General features: G+C 37.3%; 1 protein-coding gene across 3 annotated transcripts; it reads right to left on the minus strand.

Annotated features, from left to right (window-relative positions):
* Positions 1–135: 135 nt before the first annotated feature.
* Positions 136–21,063, minus strand: LOC133531488 (zinc finger and SCAN domain-containing protein 2-like). Of its 3 annotated transcripts, none has more exons than XM_061869735.1 (5): positions 21,022–21,063; positions 20,240–20,350; positions 18,856–19,047; positions 10,817–12,532; positions 136–1,517 (listed from the first exon to the last, which is right to left on the minus strand). In XM_061869735.1, exons 2-5 carry the CDS (start codon positions 20,319–20,321, stop codon positions 517–519), a joined length of 2,991 nt encoding a protein of 996 aa, XP_061725719.1. In that variant the 5' UTR covers positions 20,322–20,350; positions 21,022–21,063; the 3' UTR covers positions 136–516. The 3 variants fall into 3 exon arrangements, with proteins under 3 accessions (XP_061725719.1, XP_061725720.1, XP_061725722.1); XM_061869736.1 differs by lacking the exon at positions 21,022–21,063 and adding an exon at positions 20,460–20,682; XM_061869738.1 differs by lacking the exon at positions 21,022–21,063 and having other exon boundaries at positions 136–1,514; positions 20,240–20,449.
* Positions 21,064–21,853: the final 790 nt, after the last annotated feature.

The following is a 21,853-nucleotide window of genomic DNA, read 5'->3' on the forward strand; positions in this document are numbered from 1 at the left end:
TAAGTCAAGAAGGCTTGTGTTATGGGTGGGTTGCGTTAAGTAATATATTTACATATACATACTTACTTTTCTGAATTTAAAATGAGTGTAGACTTTGTTCGAAAGATAAGGATTCTTTACTAATAAAACAATATCTGTTACATGTATTGTATTTTTATCATGTTCACTTTTATTGGCAGTAAAAAACGTTGTGTAAACACTTCATAGATTTTTTAAATGTTCAAAATTCATTTTTAAAAATAATATAATATAAAAGACTAGTACAACAAAAGAAAGAATTATTTGACAAGTGTGAAAAACATAGTAAAATACAATGGGAAGCAAAGGTGCAATGCTACATTTTTTAAACATTCAACATTCATTTTTAAAAAGAAGAATAAAACATAAAATACTTGTGCAACAAAAGTAAGAATTTTTTGATAAGTCGGTCAAGTTAACATAGATAAGTTTGTTCATACAATAAATACTGTAAAAGATACTGCATTAATAACAACAATGAGAACACAATTCAGTTTTTCATGGTAAAGGCTTAATAACTTCATCTTTTTTTGTACACGAGTTTCGCCATTCATGCATCCTCAAATTAGCCAATTGCGTAAATGCCTTATTGCACATCTTACAGGAGTGCGGTTTTTCCCCTGTGTGTATACGCCTATGTGCCTTTAAAGTACTCAAATCTGCGAACCGCTTCTGACACGTTTCGCAACCGTAAGGCCTCTCACCGGTGTGTATGCGTTTATGCACGTTTAAAGCGCTTGATTGCGAGAAACCTTTTTTACATACTTCACAAGAGTATGGCTTCTCCCCAGTGTGTATTCTCATATGCATCTTTAAAGTGCCCATTTCCTTGAATTGTCTGTGGCATGTCTCACATGAGAACGGCTTCTCACCGGTATGTATCCGCATATGTGTTTTCAATTGAGTAGAGCGCGTAAAACTCTTCTTGCATATTTCGCAGGAATAAGGCTTTTCTCCAGTGTGGCCTCGTTGATGCGTCCTCAAATGGCCGACTTGCGTGAAAGTTTTTTTACATAACTTACAAGAGTATGGTCTTACACCGGTATGGACACGTTTATGTATTTCATAGTTTCCTAAAACTGAGAATTGTTTATCACAGTATTCACAGGAGTATGGCTTCAACCCTGTGTGAATTCTTTCATGCATCTGTAATGACCATAATCGCGTGAATTCTTTGTTGCATACTAAACAAAGGAACGGCGGTTGTCTGAAATCTTTTCGTTTCTTTGGCTTTTTGAACTGTGTTCGCAAATGCATTTTAACATGTCGTTTCAGATGACGTTTCTGCCTATATGATCTGCCGCATGTATCGCAGTCGTATGTGTTCGTGACTGCATTATGTTGGTGTTTGTCGGCATCTTTCTGGTTGGATTCGGGAGCTGCGCTGGGGGTTTTGGCGGGTTTTCGGCGTGTTGTGATGTAGGGTGAGATGTCACAGCGCTCGAGTCTCACGAAGCAGTCACGCGGCACGAAGGTTCGCAGCGAGAGACTTGGTTCTACTGAAACAAAACATGGTAGTTATAAAAACCATTAAATTTCCTTGTGTGTGGTGATCAAAAATTGTGAGTTGAAAGCTCGGTTGTGCTGTATGAAAAAAAAAACAGGCCTAAAAATTTTTTTTTAAATATTTCTCTCTCTCTCTCTCTCTCTTCACTGGCTCAGTGACCCAAACAGGATCTTGGCCTCTGACACAAGAGAGCGCCACTCTGCCCTATCCTGCGCCACTTCACGCCAGTTGGGTATTCCGAGGGCGAACAGGTCTTTTAGGACTTCGTCGCTCCAGCGGTATCTGGGACGCCCAGACGGACGTTTTCCACCCGGGTGCCCCACATACGCTCTTCTCACGGCAGATCCTCTCCCATCCTCTCTAGGTGACCGAGCCAGCGGAGTCGTGTGGCTTTGATTTCGCCAATTATATTGGGCATCGCAACCAGCTCCTCCAGCTCCCTATTCTTTCTACGCCTCTAAGTTCCATTCTCATCTCTGATAGGTCCCAGAATCTACCGCCAGATTTTCCTCTCCGCCACTAAGAGCTTGTAAATGCAAATTTCAACTTTCTATCTTTTGTAGATTTGTCTCTGCGTTGATGAATCAGTCAGTCCATACGCATTTATATATATATATATATATATATATATATAATAGATAAATAAAAAACTTTTCATCTAGCTCATTCTATGCCGAAAACCGAAATAAGTAGTTGTACCGGTCAGGGCAAATACGTAGCGAGCCGCGCTTGGTACTCGCCTATCATACCAATGTTTGTTCGAGAAAATTTGTCACCAAAGCCAAAACTCGAACAAACAAATACGGAATAATTGATAAATTGGTTCGAGTCATATTTTTCATTGTTTTGTTACTACAACTAAACCGGTAATTTATAATTGCGTAATTTATATTTCTATGTAATAGTTTTCCTAGTAACGTACGAAGCTTTAGGCCTATTTTTAGTTCAATTATTTAAGACATATATGTAAAAGGCTGTTTGTTTTCTAAAAAAAAAAAATATTTATCCTTATATCTTCAGTGATTTTTACCTGTCTGTTATGAAGATACTACTGGAGTTTCGGTCGGTGGTTTCGGATCGGAACGTTTAACTCACTCTGCAGAATTCGTTTTTATTTCTCGACGGGTACTTATCACTTTCTTATGCTATTTAATTTTCAGGTGGTATGTAATTGACAATATTTAAACAATTGTTTTTCTCTGCTGTATCCTTTACTGAAGTGTGCCAAGTATTCTGTATATCTATCTACATTACCTGCTAACATTATCTATCTACATTACCTGCTAACGTTGCTTGTAGAAAAGCATTAGCAGCACTATAAAAATAGAATAAACAAATATTCCGTTTTATTTCCTCTATATTTGGGACTACCCAAACGAAAACCGTAACATCATTGTATTTATTTATTTATTTAAACCTTTGGGAAACAAACAGGCAAAAACAACACACATAGTACCTCTAAATCAGATTACACATCCACAAGCCAAACAGTTTCCACTAATGAGTAATAACAATTATGTTGCTCAGAAATTAACATTAATATCAAAACATGCAAAACTCAAATAACTCTTAACTGTTGAAAACAATATTAACAAATTGGCAAGTATGCTGAAATATAGTAACTAATCAATATTATTATTAGCTGTACACTTTATTGCAGAAACAAAACTGTTGTAATGATAAATGTTGTTCTACACGCTCTAGCTAAGAACTTATTTCTTACATATGTAGTACGACCAAAGTTAGGCTTGTGGAGCGAGTTCGCCGATCAGGACATCGAATTGAAATTTTAGACAAAAGATTGGGAGAATCAATAAGGCCATGTATGATTTTGAACAAAAATATCTGATCTCGAATTTCTCTACGGGTTTGAAGAGAGAAATTGTCAGGGTAAAAAGATTTAAATTTATATTTCATTGTTCTGATAAATTTGTTCTGAATTTTTTCAATTGTGTTAATGTGAACATTGAAATGAGGCTTCCAGACTGTAGTAGCGTATTCTAAGTTGGACCTAACAAATGCGTTAAAGAGAAGTTGCAGAGTCTTAGGGTTTGTAAAATCCCTGCTTTCTCGGAAAATGAATCCCAACTTGTATTGTATACGGACGATTTTCGGCAACTCGACGTCGACGACTTGCGCCTATTTTGAGTGAACCGTAACACCATGCAGCACACAGATAAGTTTTTCGAGTAACAAAAAATATGCGAGGATTCGAATTCCAAGCAAGCCTGTTAGTATCCAAATACCAGAATGGGTCAAATAAATATGTCTAATATTTATATTCGGATTGCAAGCCCTAATTACCTGTAATGTAGGCTTGTGTAGTTAGTGGCGGGGCAAGACCAAAATTTTATGTGGGCAAGGTACTTTTAGCGAGGCCCGCAAGAAATAAACATTTTTACAGTGTGTCTGAGATATCTTATACCTTTAAACGAGCAATTCTTGTATATATATATTTCTGTGATCTCGGAAACTGCTCTAACGATTTCGCTGAAATTTGGTATATGGGGGTTTTTGGGGGTAAACAATCGATCTAGATTAGTCTTATGTTTGGGAAAACGCGTGTTTTCGACTTTTCATGCGTTTTTCTTTCGACGCCGAATATGGTCGCTAATTTCGTGTTGCAGGCCACTGTCCGTCTGGTCCAGCGGGTTAATTATTTTAATTTTTATTGTTTTAGACAAGTTTAATTTAGTAAAAAAATGTAGTTAAGATTATCACCTATACCACCACCATATTACAATAATAGACCAGCGGTTGAACAAAAATGGGTTTCGATAATATTAAAGTTTTTTCTTTTTTGATATGTCATTGGGAGTATGTTAAATAATACTTTGGTAAAAAGTTAGAAATTTTAAGGTTGAGCTTTCGGTTATATTTAAATATTTTAATTTTTGCTAATAACTAAGTAAATATAGAATTAAAGTTACAGAAAACTTTAGCATATCGAATAACACTTCAATTTATGTACAATTTTCAGTTTTTAGAAATCTGGAACAGCTGCTTTCTGGTAAACGTAAAAACACGAGTTATTTTGTAAATATAGAATTAGAGTTGCTGATATTGCAAAATTACGATATTATCGATCAACTTAGTATTCTAGTAAAAAGTTAGACATGTAGACAATGTGCTTGTCTAGATATTGATTTCAGGTTAAGCAGTATAGCTAATATTGAATTAAAGTTTGTAGAGTTAATAATAATCGATCATCAACAATGATCTCAGTTACTAAACAAAAATTTAGAAATATAAAATCACGGCGACACTCATTACTGATATGTATGCATTCCTTGCTTATATAAATACGTTACGTTTCAAACGCGCGGCAAGTTTGCGCGCGCCGGGCGCTGTGGCAGGAGGCAGCGAACAACGGTAGTGGGGAGCGGGGTGCCCTTGACTGCGTCTACGGTCCATCAAAAAAATTCCTAAAGCGTGTTTTAAATTAATAGCAATAGAAAATTGTTATTTTGTTGTTACTATAATAGGTATTGCCCGCGGTTTCATTCACGTAGAATTCGTTATCGCGTTACATGAAGATTATGCTGAACTTGTTAAAAAGGCAACCTACTACAGTTAGTAATATAGTACCTGGGCGACCGAGCTTTGCTCGGTTATAACTATTTATTGTAATATGGTGGTGATAATCTACATAAACTTAAAAAGTAAAATGTGAACTGACAATTATTATTATTTACAATCGATTTTAACCTTACAGCACTTGTCACAGAGTAACGCCATCTATTGTCGATTTCTCTTATTACATAGGTCATTTTTTTTACTAAATTAAACTTGTGTAAAACAATAAAAATTAAAAAATTATATATAAACTTGAACATATAAAAAAAAAACAAAAGTTAGTCACCGGGCGAGATTCGAACCCGTAACACTCGTTTAGCAGTCCGCGTCTTAACCCGCTGGACCAGACGGACAGTGGCCGGCAACACGAAATTAGTGACCATATTCTGCGTCGAAAGAAAAACGCATGAAAACTCGAAAACACGCGTTTTCCCAAACATAAGACTAATCTAGATAGATTGTATACCCCCAAAAACCCCTATATACCAAATTTCAGCGAAATCGTTAGAGCCGTTTCCGAGATCACAGAAATATATATATATATATATATATATACAAGGATTGCTCGTTTAAACGTATAAGATAAAATAACCTTTCTTTTGATATATCATGTGACGTTTTCGTTTACACACTAAAAGCACAGTGTAAAAAGTAACAGTGGGCCGACGCCTTTGATGTTTGCGTAAATGCCGAAACCGCTCAAGGTCTCCGTACCTACCTAGGGTTATCACAGACTTACACAACTGCCCAAAAGAGGATGGAAATGTTTTTAGTTTTCATGTTGTATGATGTATGTGTACTAATTTTACAAATGACGTCCATTTTGGAAATAAAGATGGCGGACGTCACTTTTTTGAAAAAGTCGTCATGGGTGTTGTTTTCTGGGTTTTTAGGGGTGTGGATTTCAAAAATGGCATCTATTTTGAAAATAAATATGGCGGACGCTACTTTTTAAAATGGGTGTCGATGTGTGTAGCCGTGATATCAACCACCTTTAATTCTAAAATGGTCTCTATTTTTGAAATCTGCACCAACAAGAACCGCCAAAATTGACGTCATTTTTGTAATTGGAACCCCGAGGAACCTCGGAGATGACACCCATATCGATTTTTAAGAAAAATTAATGTCCGCCATCTTGGACTTCAAAATAGACGTCATTTTCGTAATCGGAATCCCGAGGAACCTCGGATATGACACCCATATCGACTTTTAAGAAAAAATAATTTCCGCCATCTTGGATTTCAAAATGAACGTCATTTTCATAATCGGATCCCCGAGGAACCTCGGAGATGACACCCATATCGATTTTTAAGAAAAATTAATGTCCGCCATCTTGGATTTCAAAATGAACGTCATTTTCGTAATCGGAACCCCGAGGAACCTCGGAGATGACACCCATATCGATTTTTAAGAAAAATTAATGTCCGCCATCTTGGATTTCAAAATAGACGTCATTTTCGTAATCGGAATCCCGAGGAACCTCGGATATGACACCCATATCGACTTAAGAAAAAATAATTTCGGCCATCTTGGATTTCAAAATGAACGTCATTTTCGTAATCGGATCCCCGAGGAACCTCGGAGATGACACCCATATCGATTTTTAAGAAAAAATAATGTTCGCCATCTTGGATTGCAAAATGGACGTCATTTTCGTAATCGGAACCTCGAAGAACCTCGGAGATGACACCCATACCGATTTTTAAGAAAAATGAATGTCCGCCATCTTGGGTTCCATAATGGATGTCATTTTCGTAATCGGCACCCTGAGGACTTTCAAAAATAATGAAAACATCAAATACTACATGATACATATACAAACAGAAGCAAGAAACAATTTCTTTTTAAAGTCTTAAACTACTCATAATTTCTTAAAATAAGTAAAACATGTCCGCCATTTTGAATTTGAAAATTGATATCATAATTATGATATATTTTTGTTTACACTGAGACAAATAATTAGCACATGTCGTATGAAATATTTTAATTGTGTTTTTTTTATTTTTTTTTTATACTACGTCGGTGGCAAACAAGCATACGGCCTGCCTGATGGTAAGCAGTATCCGTAGCCTATGTACGCCTGCAACTCCAGAGGAGTTACATGCGCGTTGCCGACCCTAACACCCTCCCACCCCTCGTTGAGCTCTGGCAACCTTACTCACCGGCAGGAACACAACACTATGAGTAGGGTATAGTGTTATTTGGCTGCGATTTTCTGTAAGGTGGAGGTACTTCCCCAGTTGGGTTCTGCTCTAGATCTGGAATGACATCCGCTGTGCTGTGCCCTACCACACAGAGCCAGATGACATTTACAATGCCCATACCTCTCTTATAATGCCTGTGCTAAAAATGTGATTGCGAACTACCTGCAATAACTAAGTGCGAAGTACCTGGGCGACCGAGCTTTGCTCGGTTATAACTAACTATTTATTGTAATATGGTGGTGTATAGGTGATAATCTTAACTACATTCTTTTACTAAATTAAACTTGTCTAAAACAACACGAAATTAGCGATCATATTCTGCGTCGAAAGAAAAACGCATGAAAACTCGAAAACACGCGTTTTCCCAAACATAAGACTAATCTACATCGATTGTTTACCCCCAAAAACCCCCATATACCAAATTTCAGCAAAATCGTTAGAGCCGTTTCCGAGATCCCGGAAATATATATATACAAGAATTGCTCGTTTAAAGGTATAAGATAATTAGGCATTAAAACACTCGTGTGGTCTTTTTAAGAAACTCACTTCGTTCGTTTCCTAAGCCCACACTCGTGTATTTTAATGCCTTTTATTATGTAGCAGTAACATAAACTACTAATATATGTTGAAAGTAAGTACAGGCGGCTAACACAATGGTAACAAAAGACAAAAGTTTTAAAAATGTAATTTTCATCATCGCCACTTGGCTGTACATTTGAGGGCCTATCGCGAACCACGTTCGACGTGTTACCTCTCTGTCGCACTTGTAAATTCGTACGTAAGTATGACAGGGAGGCAACACGTCGAACGTGGTTCGCGGTAAGCCCTCTGATGCCACCTCCATTACTCTTTTGTACGCCGGTATAGCCTTCGACTCAATGTATAATCTACACTTTTTATGGAAACGTAGTTCCTCCTTCCCATAGAAATATTTAACTTTCCCATCACCAAGAAAGATTATTTGCTCGCAGTTATTAGCTGCTCAATTCCTCGTTTTTTCTCTGTTACTAAGTCAGTACAGTACACATATCAAACATTTTTCACTCATTTTGAAGTCATAATAACTTTTATTCTATAATTAAATTCATGTAATGTCCGCATCTAATTTATGTGCACGATAAACAAACAAATGAATGATTTGAAAGAAAAGACAAACAGCGCTTGCGAAGCTGAGCGGGGGGCGCGGGCGGGGCGAGGTATCTATCGCTCACTAGGTCGGCTACGATAGGCTCCCGCGCGCCGAGCCGACATGTTGACGGACCAGCGCGGCGTGGTTATGAATTTCGCGCCTTTTTAAGTTGATTTTACTATTACAATGCAAGCTACACACAGATATTTCTTACTTTCCATAAAATGGCTGCATATATTATTTTATAGTAATAGACTTATCTCTACGGACTTTAATTCAATATTAGATCTTACAGGACAAAAAACGCATATTAATTGTAAAGCACATATCCTATTCTTCTAATTTTTTGCCTTGCCTATTAACTTAAGAATTTAGATATGATATTGTGGATTTTTCAAACTTTAATTCAATATTGACAAAATAATAAGCTAATTTGAGTTTGACAAAGTAGCACGTTGATTTTTTTTCTAAAAATTTGATAGCATAAAGCCTCATACATATTATAAAAGACGATGCTTAAATTTTGTACTTTAATTCAATATTCAAAATTCATCAATAAAAATACATAAATACCTTATTTATATCTAACGCTCGTTCTAAATTTTCTTCATATATTACAAATATGCTTAAAAATATGTCCCATACCAGATAAACATCACTTTTCACTCTTTAGAATTATCGAAACTTATAGGGCAAAAATCCGGTCCCACTATTGGTCTATAAATAGTTATAACATAACCGAGCAAAGCTCGGTCGCCCAGGTACTAGGTACTTATTTGAGGCGCGAGGCCCCTCGGGCCGCGAGGCCGTAGGCGGTGGCCCACGTCGCCAACGCCTAACGCCGCCTCTGTGTGTAGTACATGTACTTTATTTTATTTTTTTATACTACGTCGGTGGCACACAAGTATACTGCCCGCATGATGGTAAGCAGTCTCCGTAACCTATGTACACCTGCAACTCCAGAGGAGTTACATGCGCGTTGCCGACCCTAAACCCGCCCCCCTCGTTGAGCTCTGGCAACCTTACTCACCGGCAGGAACACAACACTATGAGTAGGGTTTAGTGTTATTTGGTTGTGGTTTTCTGTGAGGTGGAGGTACTTCTCCAGTTGGGCTCTGCTCTAGATCTGGAATGACATCCACTGGCTGTGCCCTACCACACAAAGCGAGATGACATTCACAATGCCCATACCTCTCTTTTGGACGTAGTTTAAGGACGTACCCGGGTCCAAAAGTACCCGTACTTAAGTAAAAAAGACGCAATACCCTCCACTGTACTACACCGAACTATTCCCTAATGATTCTGCTCTTAGTACACTACACACGAGACGGAACGGGAGTGAGGAGTGACACGGACAGCAAAGCGATCCGAGTGATCCGACCCAAATAACGCTGAGCGCGTGCGTAGACGACCGAACGGCTCTCGGCTAATATGAGCGAGACAGCACATAGTCGTCACTCCTATGCAAGTGCACGGGAGTAAGCGAGGTAACAAATTTTGAATTGTACTACTTTACAAAACGTCCGCACAAACAATTCCGTTACATTATTATGATCCTCTCGGTGTACTATAGTATTTTATGCAACAGTTGTATAAGAAGGGTCAAAAAAGGCGAGTGGCGTGAGTTACAATGTGAGCCGGAGCCGAAGGCGTAGGCGAACATTGTAAAGGAATACGCCACGAGCATTTTTTGACCTACTTATTCAATTCAATTATTTATTTATTTCGAATCCACAATAGATCCATAATTGTTAGTATTTACAACAAATCTTAAAATTAATTAAGGTTAGTGACATATAAAATAATAATAACATATCTACAAGTACAAAAAAATAAATATAAAAAAATAAATATATCTAGGCAATCTAGATGCACCACTTCTCAGCATCTGTGGCTTCCACATGCAGTCCATTCCAGTGCATGAGCAGTGGTGCATCTATCTTACCTGCCAACGTTTTCACAACTTATACAACGTTGCATACAATATTTTTCCTACGAGTCAACAAAAATAAATCTTATAACTCAGCCTATATACGTCCCACTGCTGGGCACAGGCCTCCTCTCATGTACGAGAGGGCTGGGGCTATAGTCCCCACGCTAGCCCAATGCGGATTGGGGACTTCACATACACCTTTGTATTTCTTCGCAGATGTATGCAGGTTTCCTCACGATGTTTTCCTTCACCGAAAAGCTAGTGGTAAATATCAAATGATGAGTTTGGAGCGATCTTTTCAGTGAATGAGCACGCGCAACTTTACTGTAAAGTTTACTCTACACTTGACATCTTCTTATCCTCTTATAACAAGTACATCAGTAACAATTATTAGCTGAATTCTGTCCTATAAATATAGTAACTTAAGAAAAACAAATATAAAAACTCACCTTTCTCCTCACCAGCCCTATCCACTTCAATCTCCATGCTTGGCATATCCTCTCCATCATCATCAACGAGATCTATAATTTCTGACTTGTCCTCCGGCTCCACACTTAGCATGTTTCTTACTGATTTGCCTTTATGCCCCTGGTCTGTTGGTACGATTTCAACATCATGCTTATCTTCTTCCAAATTTGGCACGATTTCAATCTTGTCTTCCTGTTCTATACTTTCAATAACATCATCTTTGTCATATTGTTGTGTGCTTGGCACGATTTCAACATCATCTTTGTCTTCCTGTTCTATACTTGGCATGATTTCAATAACATCATCTTTGTCATCCTGTTGTGTGCTTGGCACGATTTCAACATCATGATCCATGATCGGCACCATTTCGACATCATGCTTGTCCTCTTGTTCGATGCTTTGCGTAATTACAGCGACATCGTGGTCTATGCTTGGCAAGATTTCAATATTATGCTCCGTATTTGGCAGGATTTCAACTTCATGCTCCGTACTTGGTATTACTTCAACATCATCCTTGTTCTCTTGTTCCATGCTTTGCATTATTACAGCGACATCATGGTCTATGCTTGGTAGGATTTCAACATTATGCTCCGTACTTAGTACGATTTCAACATCATGCTCCATGCTTGGTACAATTTCAACATCATTTTTGTCTTCCTCTTGTTCCATGCTTTGCATAATTACAGCAACATCATGGTGTATGCTTGGCAGGATTTCAACATTATGCTCCGTACTTTGTATGATTTCAACATCATCTTTGTCTTCTTGTTCTGTTGGCATGATATCAACATCATTCTTGTCCTCTTCTTGTTCCATGCTTCGCATGATTACAGCGACATCATGCTCGATGCTTGGCAAGACTTCAACAACATTGTCTTTATCTTCTGTCTCTGTGTTTGTCATATTTTCTACAATATCTATCTTTTCTTCTTCAATTTCTATACTTGTCCTATTATCATTGATTTCATCCTTATCTTCCGCGCTTGGCACGTCGTCAACATCATGTTTATCTTCTTCCATGTGTATATGTATCATAACATGTTCTATCAAATCCATTTTCGACTCAAACTTTTCCTTACATATATCACAAATATATGGGTTTTCTTTTTCTTCGCTGTTTACTTCTGGGATTTTTTCTTGAAAATCTTCCTGAATATGAATATCATCTTCATAGATGAGTTTCTCTTCACAATCCGACAGTTTTTCATCTTCTGTTTGGTTTTCTGTGCTAACTTCAACATTGTATTCAATCACATTGGCTTCAGGGACACTATCTACTTCCTTTTCTAAGTAGGTTTGTTTATGAGTGGTTGGAGTCTCCTCGTGGTTGGTTTCCTGTTGTTCTTGGTGTTTGAAAGGAGCTTCGGGGACAGCAATGGGTTCAGGCCTGATGGCGCAGGGTCTAAGCTCAAGATGTTGTGCTTCACTGGTTTGCTCTGGACCTTGTCGTTGTTCGGTGGGTTGTGTGGGAGGTTGTTGTTCAGTGGGTTGTGTGGGAGGGTGTTGTTCAGGGGGTTGTGTGGGAGGTTGTGTGGGAGGTTGTTGTTCAGTGGGTTGTGTGGGAGGTTGTTGTTCAGGGGGTTGTGTGGGAGGTTGTTGTTCAGGGGATTGTACGAGGGCTGGTTGTTGTATGGGGGCCGGTTGTTGTTCAAGTGGTTGTTGTCCGGCTGCCACGGCTCGCGCTTCTTCTATAGCAGCTGAAACAAAACGTGAATTTAGTTACTGTCATATATACAATACTTTCTTCTTTGCTCTAAGATGTAAACTGGTGAACTTAATGCCTAATGACTTTAACTATACCTTGTGGACATTACGTTGTACTTTTGTGTGATAAAGTTTAAATAATTAACTAAATATAATCATAGTATAAGACTTTTTGTAGGGCAAATCTTATTACGCATTATTGGAGTTTATGACAAAGATCTTTATACGTATTTCCTCAGTAATATAACGAACAAATTATTTTGTACAAGCCCATTTGCACTCAATGATATTTAGTTTGATTTTATATGAATATATTGTACAATAACAATTACATAAAGTTTTATTATCAGAAAGCTAAAGATGCAGAAATAGCCGTATTTATGTAGAACTATAGGAATACATGGATATTCATTTATTTTAAACGAGATTACACAGAGTATAACAGTAAACTATAAATAAACTTAAACGTAATAATATACACATAAATATGATATGTTAGCGCTTCGAGCAACATTTTTTTTATTTATTAGCCGGGTCCACACAGAGCGAGCACTCGCGAGGCAATTTCCTCACGCACAATACGGCCAGTGTAGACGTGTGCGTGAGGAAATTGCCTCGCGCGTATGCTCGCTCAGTGTGGACCCGGCTATTTATTTACAAGCACAATTTTGAAAACAATTGAGCCTGTCTAATGCTATATTTACACGCTTGCCGAGGCTTGGCAAACGTCTGCAAGCCTGTACAAAATCTTGAACGCCATTTACGCTTGCAACTGCTTTATTACAATCCGGACAGGCAAACATCGAGAATGTGGACGTCGAAAATGTCACAGCTCTTGCGTTTGCCTTGACAATTTTTTATTTAAAATATAAACAAGTAAGACCAACTATATCTGTTTTACAAAATACAACCGCACACAGCCAGGCATCGACTTCACAATAAGGATCCACACTTGTCAAAATAGCACTCAAACTGAGTGCTCCTGTACCGCCATAGATAAAGTAGAGCGCACAAAATATTTAGGTATAATGCTGGATCAACGTTTAACTTGGTACTCTCACACAGAATGTATTATGACGAGAATAAGAAAACTTATCTGGACTTTTAAAAATTTAGGGCATGTAACTACTAAGGACATGCTAAATAAAATATACGTTTCTCTGGTTCAATCAGTTATAACATACTGTATTACTGTATGGGGTGGTGCCACAAAAACAAAATTCTTAGAACTAGAGAGAGCACAAAGGTCATTGCTTAAAGTCATGTACTTTAAACCGTACCGATTTCCTACCACTGATCTATACTTATCTTGCGATTTGTTGTCTGTCAGAAAACTCTATATCTTAAAACTAATTATAAAAACTCATAAGAAAACCCCTTACAAACCAATAATAGATTCTCGGCGTAAAAAACAAACCAAAATAATTAACCCCCCTATTTTCAAAACAGTATTTGCAAGGAGACAGCAGTCAGCACAATCTGCTAATCTGTACAATGCGATAAACCAAAATATTGACATTTACTCTACCACTACCCACGACTGTAAAATTAAGGTTGTTAAATGGTTGAAAACAAAAAGCTATTTTGAGATAGAAAACTTGTTGCTAAATACTTAACTACCTAATCCATGCGGGTTTCAAACACTTACACGTGTAACATACGTGCACACACAAACACACACACACACATAAACACACAAACACACACACACACACACACACACACATACACAGTCGCTCACTCACACGCGTTACTGCATATTTATACGAGTATCTACTTATAGGTTAATTATAAGAAGCAATAACTCTCTGTAAGCTATGCCTTTTAGAACCAGCAAAATTGTAACAACTTAGTGAGTACCTAACTAATTTAATTTAAATTTTATATAACTTAATAGAATATTATTTTTATGGCCTGTATATGTAATGTACACACCAAAATTGTAAGCTACCACTACGGGAGAGCGGTGCTTCTTAATACAAGTATATTCATTACTTAAAAAGAGGCATCGGCACAGATGTAAAAAGTTACTTATAAGTTACGAAATAAATATTTTTCATTTTTTTTTCATTTTCAAACAAAAATAATCATTAATAGACAAAAACCGATTTCGCACAGTTTTAAAATGCTATTAATTATTTACAACCATAGTGCATCTCATAATTTTTTTTAATAACATACCGAGGACAGACGGGGGCAATGTAGGTTTGACAATAGTGCAACGGCAAATGAAAGTAGAAAATGATGCAGACAGGGATCGGAACCGGTTTTTTGGAAAAACTTTGAAATAAACATATATTTCGGTTTATTTTATACTCCAAATATATGTAGGACTCGGTTGTGTTTTTAGCTAACGACTCCGTATTATTCGATTGCCCAATTAGAACGGAATTAATTAACAAAGAACGAAAAAATACCGTTTTCGTTCCCATACAAAAAATACCGGTTTCCGATCCTTGGATGCAGATACGTCTGCATTATTATTTATTTAATTTGCAGACATATCTGCTTGATTTTGAACTTTTTTGCCTTTGCACTATTGTCAAACCTGAATTGACCCTTTCTGGGTGTGATAATTATCCTTAAGACTTTTTCTTGTCGCAGATTGTCCGTTCTTGTCTTCATGAGCAGTTCCATTATACCAAATAGCACTATTTAAATGCAAGTTGATAAAAACTAAAAAAATGCGATAAGTATCCAACTAGGGAAAAAAATCAAATTATTTTATGAAATATTTTTTGATTTGTTTTTCTATGTAATTACATTACTATATATAAATTATAAACTGAAACAAATACCATACACCAAAGAAACCACCACCGGTGGACTTGTACACTTTATCTTTGATGTATGGATTCTATTTCAGTTTATACGATTGTATGAAGTTCCCTCGATTTCTCAAATATGGCTTGAAAACTTTCTCGAATGAAGGTTGAGGGAGGCGATGGCTGAGATACGCGTCATACTTGTGAACGGGTGCTATTTGTGGAGACCGGTCTGTTTAAGCTTACTCGGGGTACATGTTATGTTATAAGTATGTAACTTTACTTTTGAGTGGCATTAACGTGAGACACTTCATTCGGTTCTTGTCTGTTTGTGAATTTCATCTCTTTTAATTATTTGTATAAGAATTCAATCCTTGGAGACCCTTTATATCTCTAAGGATATTTTGGATACTGACACTTAGAGACTAATTTTTTTTAGTATTTGTTTATATTTTTTATCATTTTTTTTGTATAATTCGTCAATTAGAGACTTTATACACCTCTCATAAAGTATCTAATATTTAATTGATTCCATATTTGCGTTTTCCGGCCTAGCGCCTGCTGCGACTGCTTTGGCTCAGTGATTCAAAAAGAATCTTGGCCTCCGAAACGAGAGAACGCCACCTGTCCCGATCCAGCGCGGTTTCCTGCCATGAATTGACATTCAGCCGACGCAGGTCCGCCTCCACGACATCACACCAGCGGTACCTGGGGCGCCCGATCGGTCGACGGCCGGTTGGTCGCCTCAAGTACGCTTCCTTGACTACGCGATCCTCCCCCATTCTGAGTAGGTGACCGAGCCAGCGAAGTCTGTGGGATTTAGTTACGCCTATGATATTGGGCTCAGCCACCAACTCCTCGATCTCGGCATTTATCCGGATCCTCCAGGAGCCGTCGTCACTTCGGACAGGTCCCAGGATCTTCCTGAGCACTTTTATTTCCGCTATCAGGAGCTGACTTTCCTCTTTTTGAGTTAGTGTCCAGGCCTCACAGCCAAAAAAAAAAAAGTAAATATTCTATTACAATTAAATTTAATTACGTCTGTTACAGGTAAATAACATTAAATTACAATTAAAATAAATGTCGTTATAATTATTAATGTGCTGACTAGATGGTTTGCAAAGTAAACAATTTTTGCGTTTAAGTGTCATGTTGTCGGCAAATTCGTCAACATCCCAGATCCGTTACAGAAACTCATTTAACAGCGTAATGGCTCTGGCGATAGTTGCATTGCAGGATTGGTGGGTTCGAGGTTTACTCTGTGTTATTATATAAATAATAAGTCAATTTATATGCGATCAGTTTTATTCGGCTAATGGCTGACAACAGACGACGGGAACCATAGACCAAAAACAAGACGAACGGACTCGTTCGAAAACACTTATAACTAAATAATCTCGTTCGGAAACACTGTAATGGCAAATAGGGAGCGTGCATGAACTGTAGGAGGCAGCACAGGAGCCGTCAGATTTTTGGCGCAAGGCGTAAATGTGATGTTTTTTGTTCCGATGTAGCCCACTAGATGGCAGAACCTACTATGCACAAGAAAACACGTGACGTGTACATGTGCATGTTTATGGTTCCGATTCAGGCCACAAGATGGCAGATCCTCCAACGCGCACGGTCCCTATAGCTTTGCGCGCGTCTCTCCTTACGTCTGTGATGCGGTTGTGATGTTATCGGTACATATAAACTAAGCCTACCCAGAACAAGTGGATTGTCCACCCTACGGCGCAAGAGCAAGCAGTATCCAATTTTAGCTTCACTGCGTATATTTGTATACAATGTGTTTGTCCACGTATAGTGGAGCCGTTAACCACGTATAGTACGGTCACGTCTGAAAATATAGATACGAACGATTAAGTGACAAAAATATGTATAAACCTTAATATATGGGCAATAAGGTCGTGTTTACATATCTTTGGGACATTGTTCGAATCGATATTTTCAGACGTAACTGTACGATGAATTTTATCGACAAATCACCCCCCATACGTATGTTTTTTTCTCAACCAATATAAAACTGCACCCTTTCAAAGTTTTATGGTCCCTTCAATACTGCACTTGGTTAATGTACCATTATTTGGAATAACATTATCACACATAACGCGCAAATGGCATTAGATTCGGCATATTCTCAGGAAGCCTGACACCCACCTATACAAAAGTGGCCCTGATCTGGAAGATGCCCGGAAAACGGAAACATGGTCGCCCTAAATTTACTTGGCGGCATTCCATGAAGCAAGAATTGGGTGTATTGGGGATGGGGTGGGAGGAGGTTACCTAAGCTGCCCAGGACCGGAGTCAGTGGAAGAAAAAGGTTCGAGCCCTACACCCCAGCAGGGGGTAACAGGATGAAAAGAAGAAAGAAGAGGAATTACTTAAAGAAGTCATTGATGTTGAAGACTTATTACAGAGTCGAGGACTACTTGACAGACAAACATGCATGGTCCAAACCAGAAACTGTAAAAACAAGTAGCAATTAAAATCATTGTACTATGTGTATATGTAAAATCATTGTACAGGTGACACAGCTCAGGTAAGAAACCTACATTTTTTTTTAGGAATTCTTTCAATGTAATATTACTTACTTTTAAAAATAAAATAAAGTTTTCTTTCAGCAAAATATCCTATCTACGATATTTAAGGTACTTTCCCTTGATGTCCCATAGTCTTGGGACACCCAGTATATATTTTTTTATAAATTTTCTATAAGGAAAAGTAGCTACTGTATGTAATTGTATGATTTCTATAGTTATCTAAATTGTATTTTGTTTTTCTTATTTAATGCATGTTAATGCTACGCCTAATGCTATGCCTACTTGAATAATAAACTATCTTTATCTTTAACAAAATACGCATGTGTACCATAAACAAACACGTCTACACTGGCGGGCGGCAAATATCAAATATCAAACATTTATTTAGCAAATAGGCCACAGGGGCACTTTTACATGTCCATTTTTACAAACAATAAAAAAAAAAGTACAAATATGGAATCGATAAAATAATAAATACTTTATTAGATATGTATACTGTCTCTAAATGTCAAATTACACAAAAAAAACTATGATAAAAAAAATAAAACCATAAAATACTAAAATTCTTTAGAGATGTATAAGTCTCTAAGTGTCAGAGATAAATTATAAAAAAAGATATTAAATTATCCTTAGAGATGTAGAGGGTCGCCAAGGCTTGACTTCTTATATAAATAATTAAAAGACAAAAAATAAAATAATTAAAACAGACAAGAACCGAATGAAGTGTCTACCCAAACGTCTGAGGGTCCTTTGTGCATGCCGAAAAACCAACACTGAGCGGCTCAGCCAAGATCGCGCTCGAGTGAGGAAAATACGCGCGCCACCTTGGCCAAGGTACGTCTACACTGGCAGTTTTGTGCACGAGGACAATGCCTCGCACGTATGCTCGCTCTGGGTAGACCCGCCTATTGGGCTTTGTGGAAGACCTGGGGCAGTTAGAGTTGTGCTACCTCCGTTTATCGTGGAGAAATTGCCCTGAAAATGAAGTAAACTAAATATAAAAGAACCCACCACTAATAGCATATGCTACAACAGGCCGCACTAGCCGCACTGGGCCCCTCTCGAGGTCATCCTTGACCTCATCATCACCATTTGGGTCATACTGTGCTGTCACCACCTCGGTCAAGGCTGCTGTGTCGTCCCACGGCTCCCCCTCTTTTGATGTGTCATCTTCTATCTCAACTGCCTCTTCTTTAACATGAACTGTAAAAAGGATAATATATCAAAATCCATTTTGTTATCCCAAATGGTTAAAATACAGTTTGTTTAACTCCAATTACTACCCAATCTCGCTTTGATTTTGCACCAAAATCAAAGCGTTATTTTAACATTCCCTGTTAGTATGTATGTATCACAACACCTTACAAAACAAAGTCCCCTGCTGCGTCTGTCTGTTTGTATATATGTTTGCGATACTCAAATCCGGGCAAGTGCGAGTCGGACTCGCGCACGAACGGTTCCGTACCATTATTTATAAAATTGGCAAAAAATATGTTTGTTGTATGGGAGCCCCCCTTAAATATTTATTTTATTCTGTTTTTAGTATTTGTTGTTGTAGCAGCAACGAAAATAAATCATCTGTGAAAATTTCAACTGTCTAGCTATCACAGTTCATGAGATGCAGCCTAGTGATAGACGGACGGACGGACAGACAGACAGTGAAGTTTCAGTAATAGGGTTTTAGGGTTTGAACCTTTGGGTACAGAACCCTAAAAACTACTGAACGCATGAAAATATGCAGTTTTCAGTTTGAGGAAGGAAGGTTTTGTGTATCCCGTGCAAAGCCAGGACAGGTCGCCAGTGCATATTATTTTTGTAGTGTGGGTCAAATCTCGGAAGCTAAATTTGGTAATGGCAAGTGTTGTCTACTTAATATCTGGTTTCCTTGCAAATTGTTACCGTCATATAGAGCAGCCTTCCTAGGCTATCCTAGCTATCCTAGGAAACCTGAGCTAAAATCTCATAAAAATGCATGCTGACTTTTTTTATGTACATAGTGCAAAAAGCTTTGACAACGAATTGGGCCTTTTACTTTTTTACACCACTTAAAGCTTATTTATTGTTACCAAATTAACAATAACCATATAAATTTATACTAAAGATATATTTTTAGTGATGGAAGCGTCTAGAAACTGTCAGAAATAATAACAATCGTCACATTGCGAGACACACCCATTTGACCAAATAATGCAAACATTAATACAATTGGATCATAAACTTGACCTTAAATCATATCTAGGCATCATCCAGCTCACTATCACAGCAAATTTAAAAAGGTCATGTATTTTTTCGACTCTACTACGCACCAAAATGCACGACGAAAAAAATCGCAGTGATGTAAGACAGTACATACTTTTGTACCACCTTGTGATAAAATTAATCTTGAAAAACATACCATGGAGTAATCGTTCCGCCTCCTCCATCACCCGAGCTGCCTCCAGCAGCATGCTGATCCGACCACTTCGCGACATCATCATGACTAAGGCCGCCCCGCGTTTCTAAGGCACTATATCGAGAAAAAATACAATTTAAGTCCACTCTAACAAAACAATACTGATGCACGATTAAACTTTATAATAAATAGCAATATTAAATTTAATTAGTGTTAATATAACCTTCACATAAGTAGAGATATGAACGTGACGGATGAAGGATAAATTTAACCACGCCACGCCATACTACGGAATGACATGACAGGTGTGAGGTTGCCACAGACAAGTGAAACTTTTTAAGTCATAATTGGGCAACTTTATTATGGCGGCTTTTTGACAGTTTTTCATGGCACAACTGATTTTTTTTTAACTTTTTTGTTACTTATTATATAATATAATATAATATAATTTGTGATAGTTAAAAGTAACATTACTAGTTTGTTGTGTTGTGTGTATAATGGCGTAATGTTAATTTCATCTAGGTATAAGTATACAGACCCTTGAAAATTATGTCAAAAATTAAAAAGCTAATTTCTATTGTTGTTTTCAATTCATTTATCACCTTTTACAAACAAAATCAGCCATTTGATAAAACACATACGTTACGAGTCGCAAAAATTGAGGGTTGCTTGGATCAGTGTATTTACATGTGCTTTATACGCGTTCCCAGAAGCGCGCTAAGCACATAGTTTTGCAGATGAAATGAATGTAGGTACGGAATTTTCTAAATTATTAATGAACTCACCAAGCGAAAACCCTCAAGCTCCCAACAATTCATTATATTTTGACACTGACAGATTGTCCTCCCACAGACTATGTAACTAAATGCCCTAACGGATAAACGATATAGAGCAAGTCAATCCAATAGCACAGGCTGAGCAAATGTTATTTTAATCGTTAAACTTCTATGAAATTATTATGTTTACTTAACACTCCGCTGTATCTTTAGGTGTTTAAAAAAAGGTAAATAAACAATTTGTAAATTTTCGGGTAGTTTTAATATTTATTGGTTAACCAACCAAATATAAAACCGCCTGGAGCTGTCACTGAACGACCTGACTTTAAACCTACATTATTTGATCATGTAATGATTTCATCTACCCTCAACTGCCTTAAGGAGCCATTTGAGGGTAGATTTTGTTTACCTTTTTTTAAATACCTAAAGATACAGACTTGACCTTTGATTACATTTTCTTAATGTAGAAATATTTAAATGTCTCTATCAGACGTCCCTAAACTGAGGCGGTTGGGAGATATGCCAAATAAAAAATGGTAATGTTATAAAATGTTGTAATTTTTATCTTGAATTATTATGAATTGTTTTTTTTTTCTATTTACTTGTTTATTTGTAAATAATATGATTTTGTATATATGTTTTGACATGTTTTTTTGCATGTCCTGGCGTTTGGCCTCTGCTGTGAGCCGGAAATGTGTTTGAAAATAAATAAATATAATAAAATATAATATAATGTAGACGAAATCTCTTCACGAACAGAATAATTTACAATAGTTTAAATTGCACTAATGAACAAAACTGTGCAATATCGTCTACACTAATGCTAATAAAGAATCTTAGG

Source organism: Cydia pomonella, chromosome 25 (genome assembly GCF_033807575.1).
Source record: "Cydia pomonella isolate Wapato2018A chromosome 25, ilCydPomo1, whole genome shotgun sequence".
Classification (NCBI taxonomy): Eukaryota; Metazoa; Arthropoda; class Insecta; order Lepidoptera; family Tortricidae; genus Cydia; species Cydia pomonella.

What these genes read in the sequence shown, in the direction of transcription:
- LOC133531488 (XM_061869735.1), bottom strand. Translation starts at nt 20,321, where the DNA reads ATGATGATGTCGCGAAGTGGTCGGATCAGCATGCTGCTGGAGGCAGCT. An exon ending in GGCGGAACGATTACTCCATG is followed by an intron (nt 19,048 to 20,239) that starts GTATGTTTTTCA and finishes TCCTTTTTACAG; the next exon opens with TTCATGTTAAAGAAGAGGCA. An exon ending in TGTAGCATATGCTATTAGTG is followed by an intron (nt 12,533 to 18,855) that starts GTGGGTTCTTTT and finishes GTTTTGTTTCAG; the next exon opens with CTGCTATAGAAGAAGCGCGA.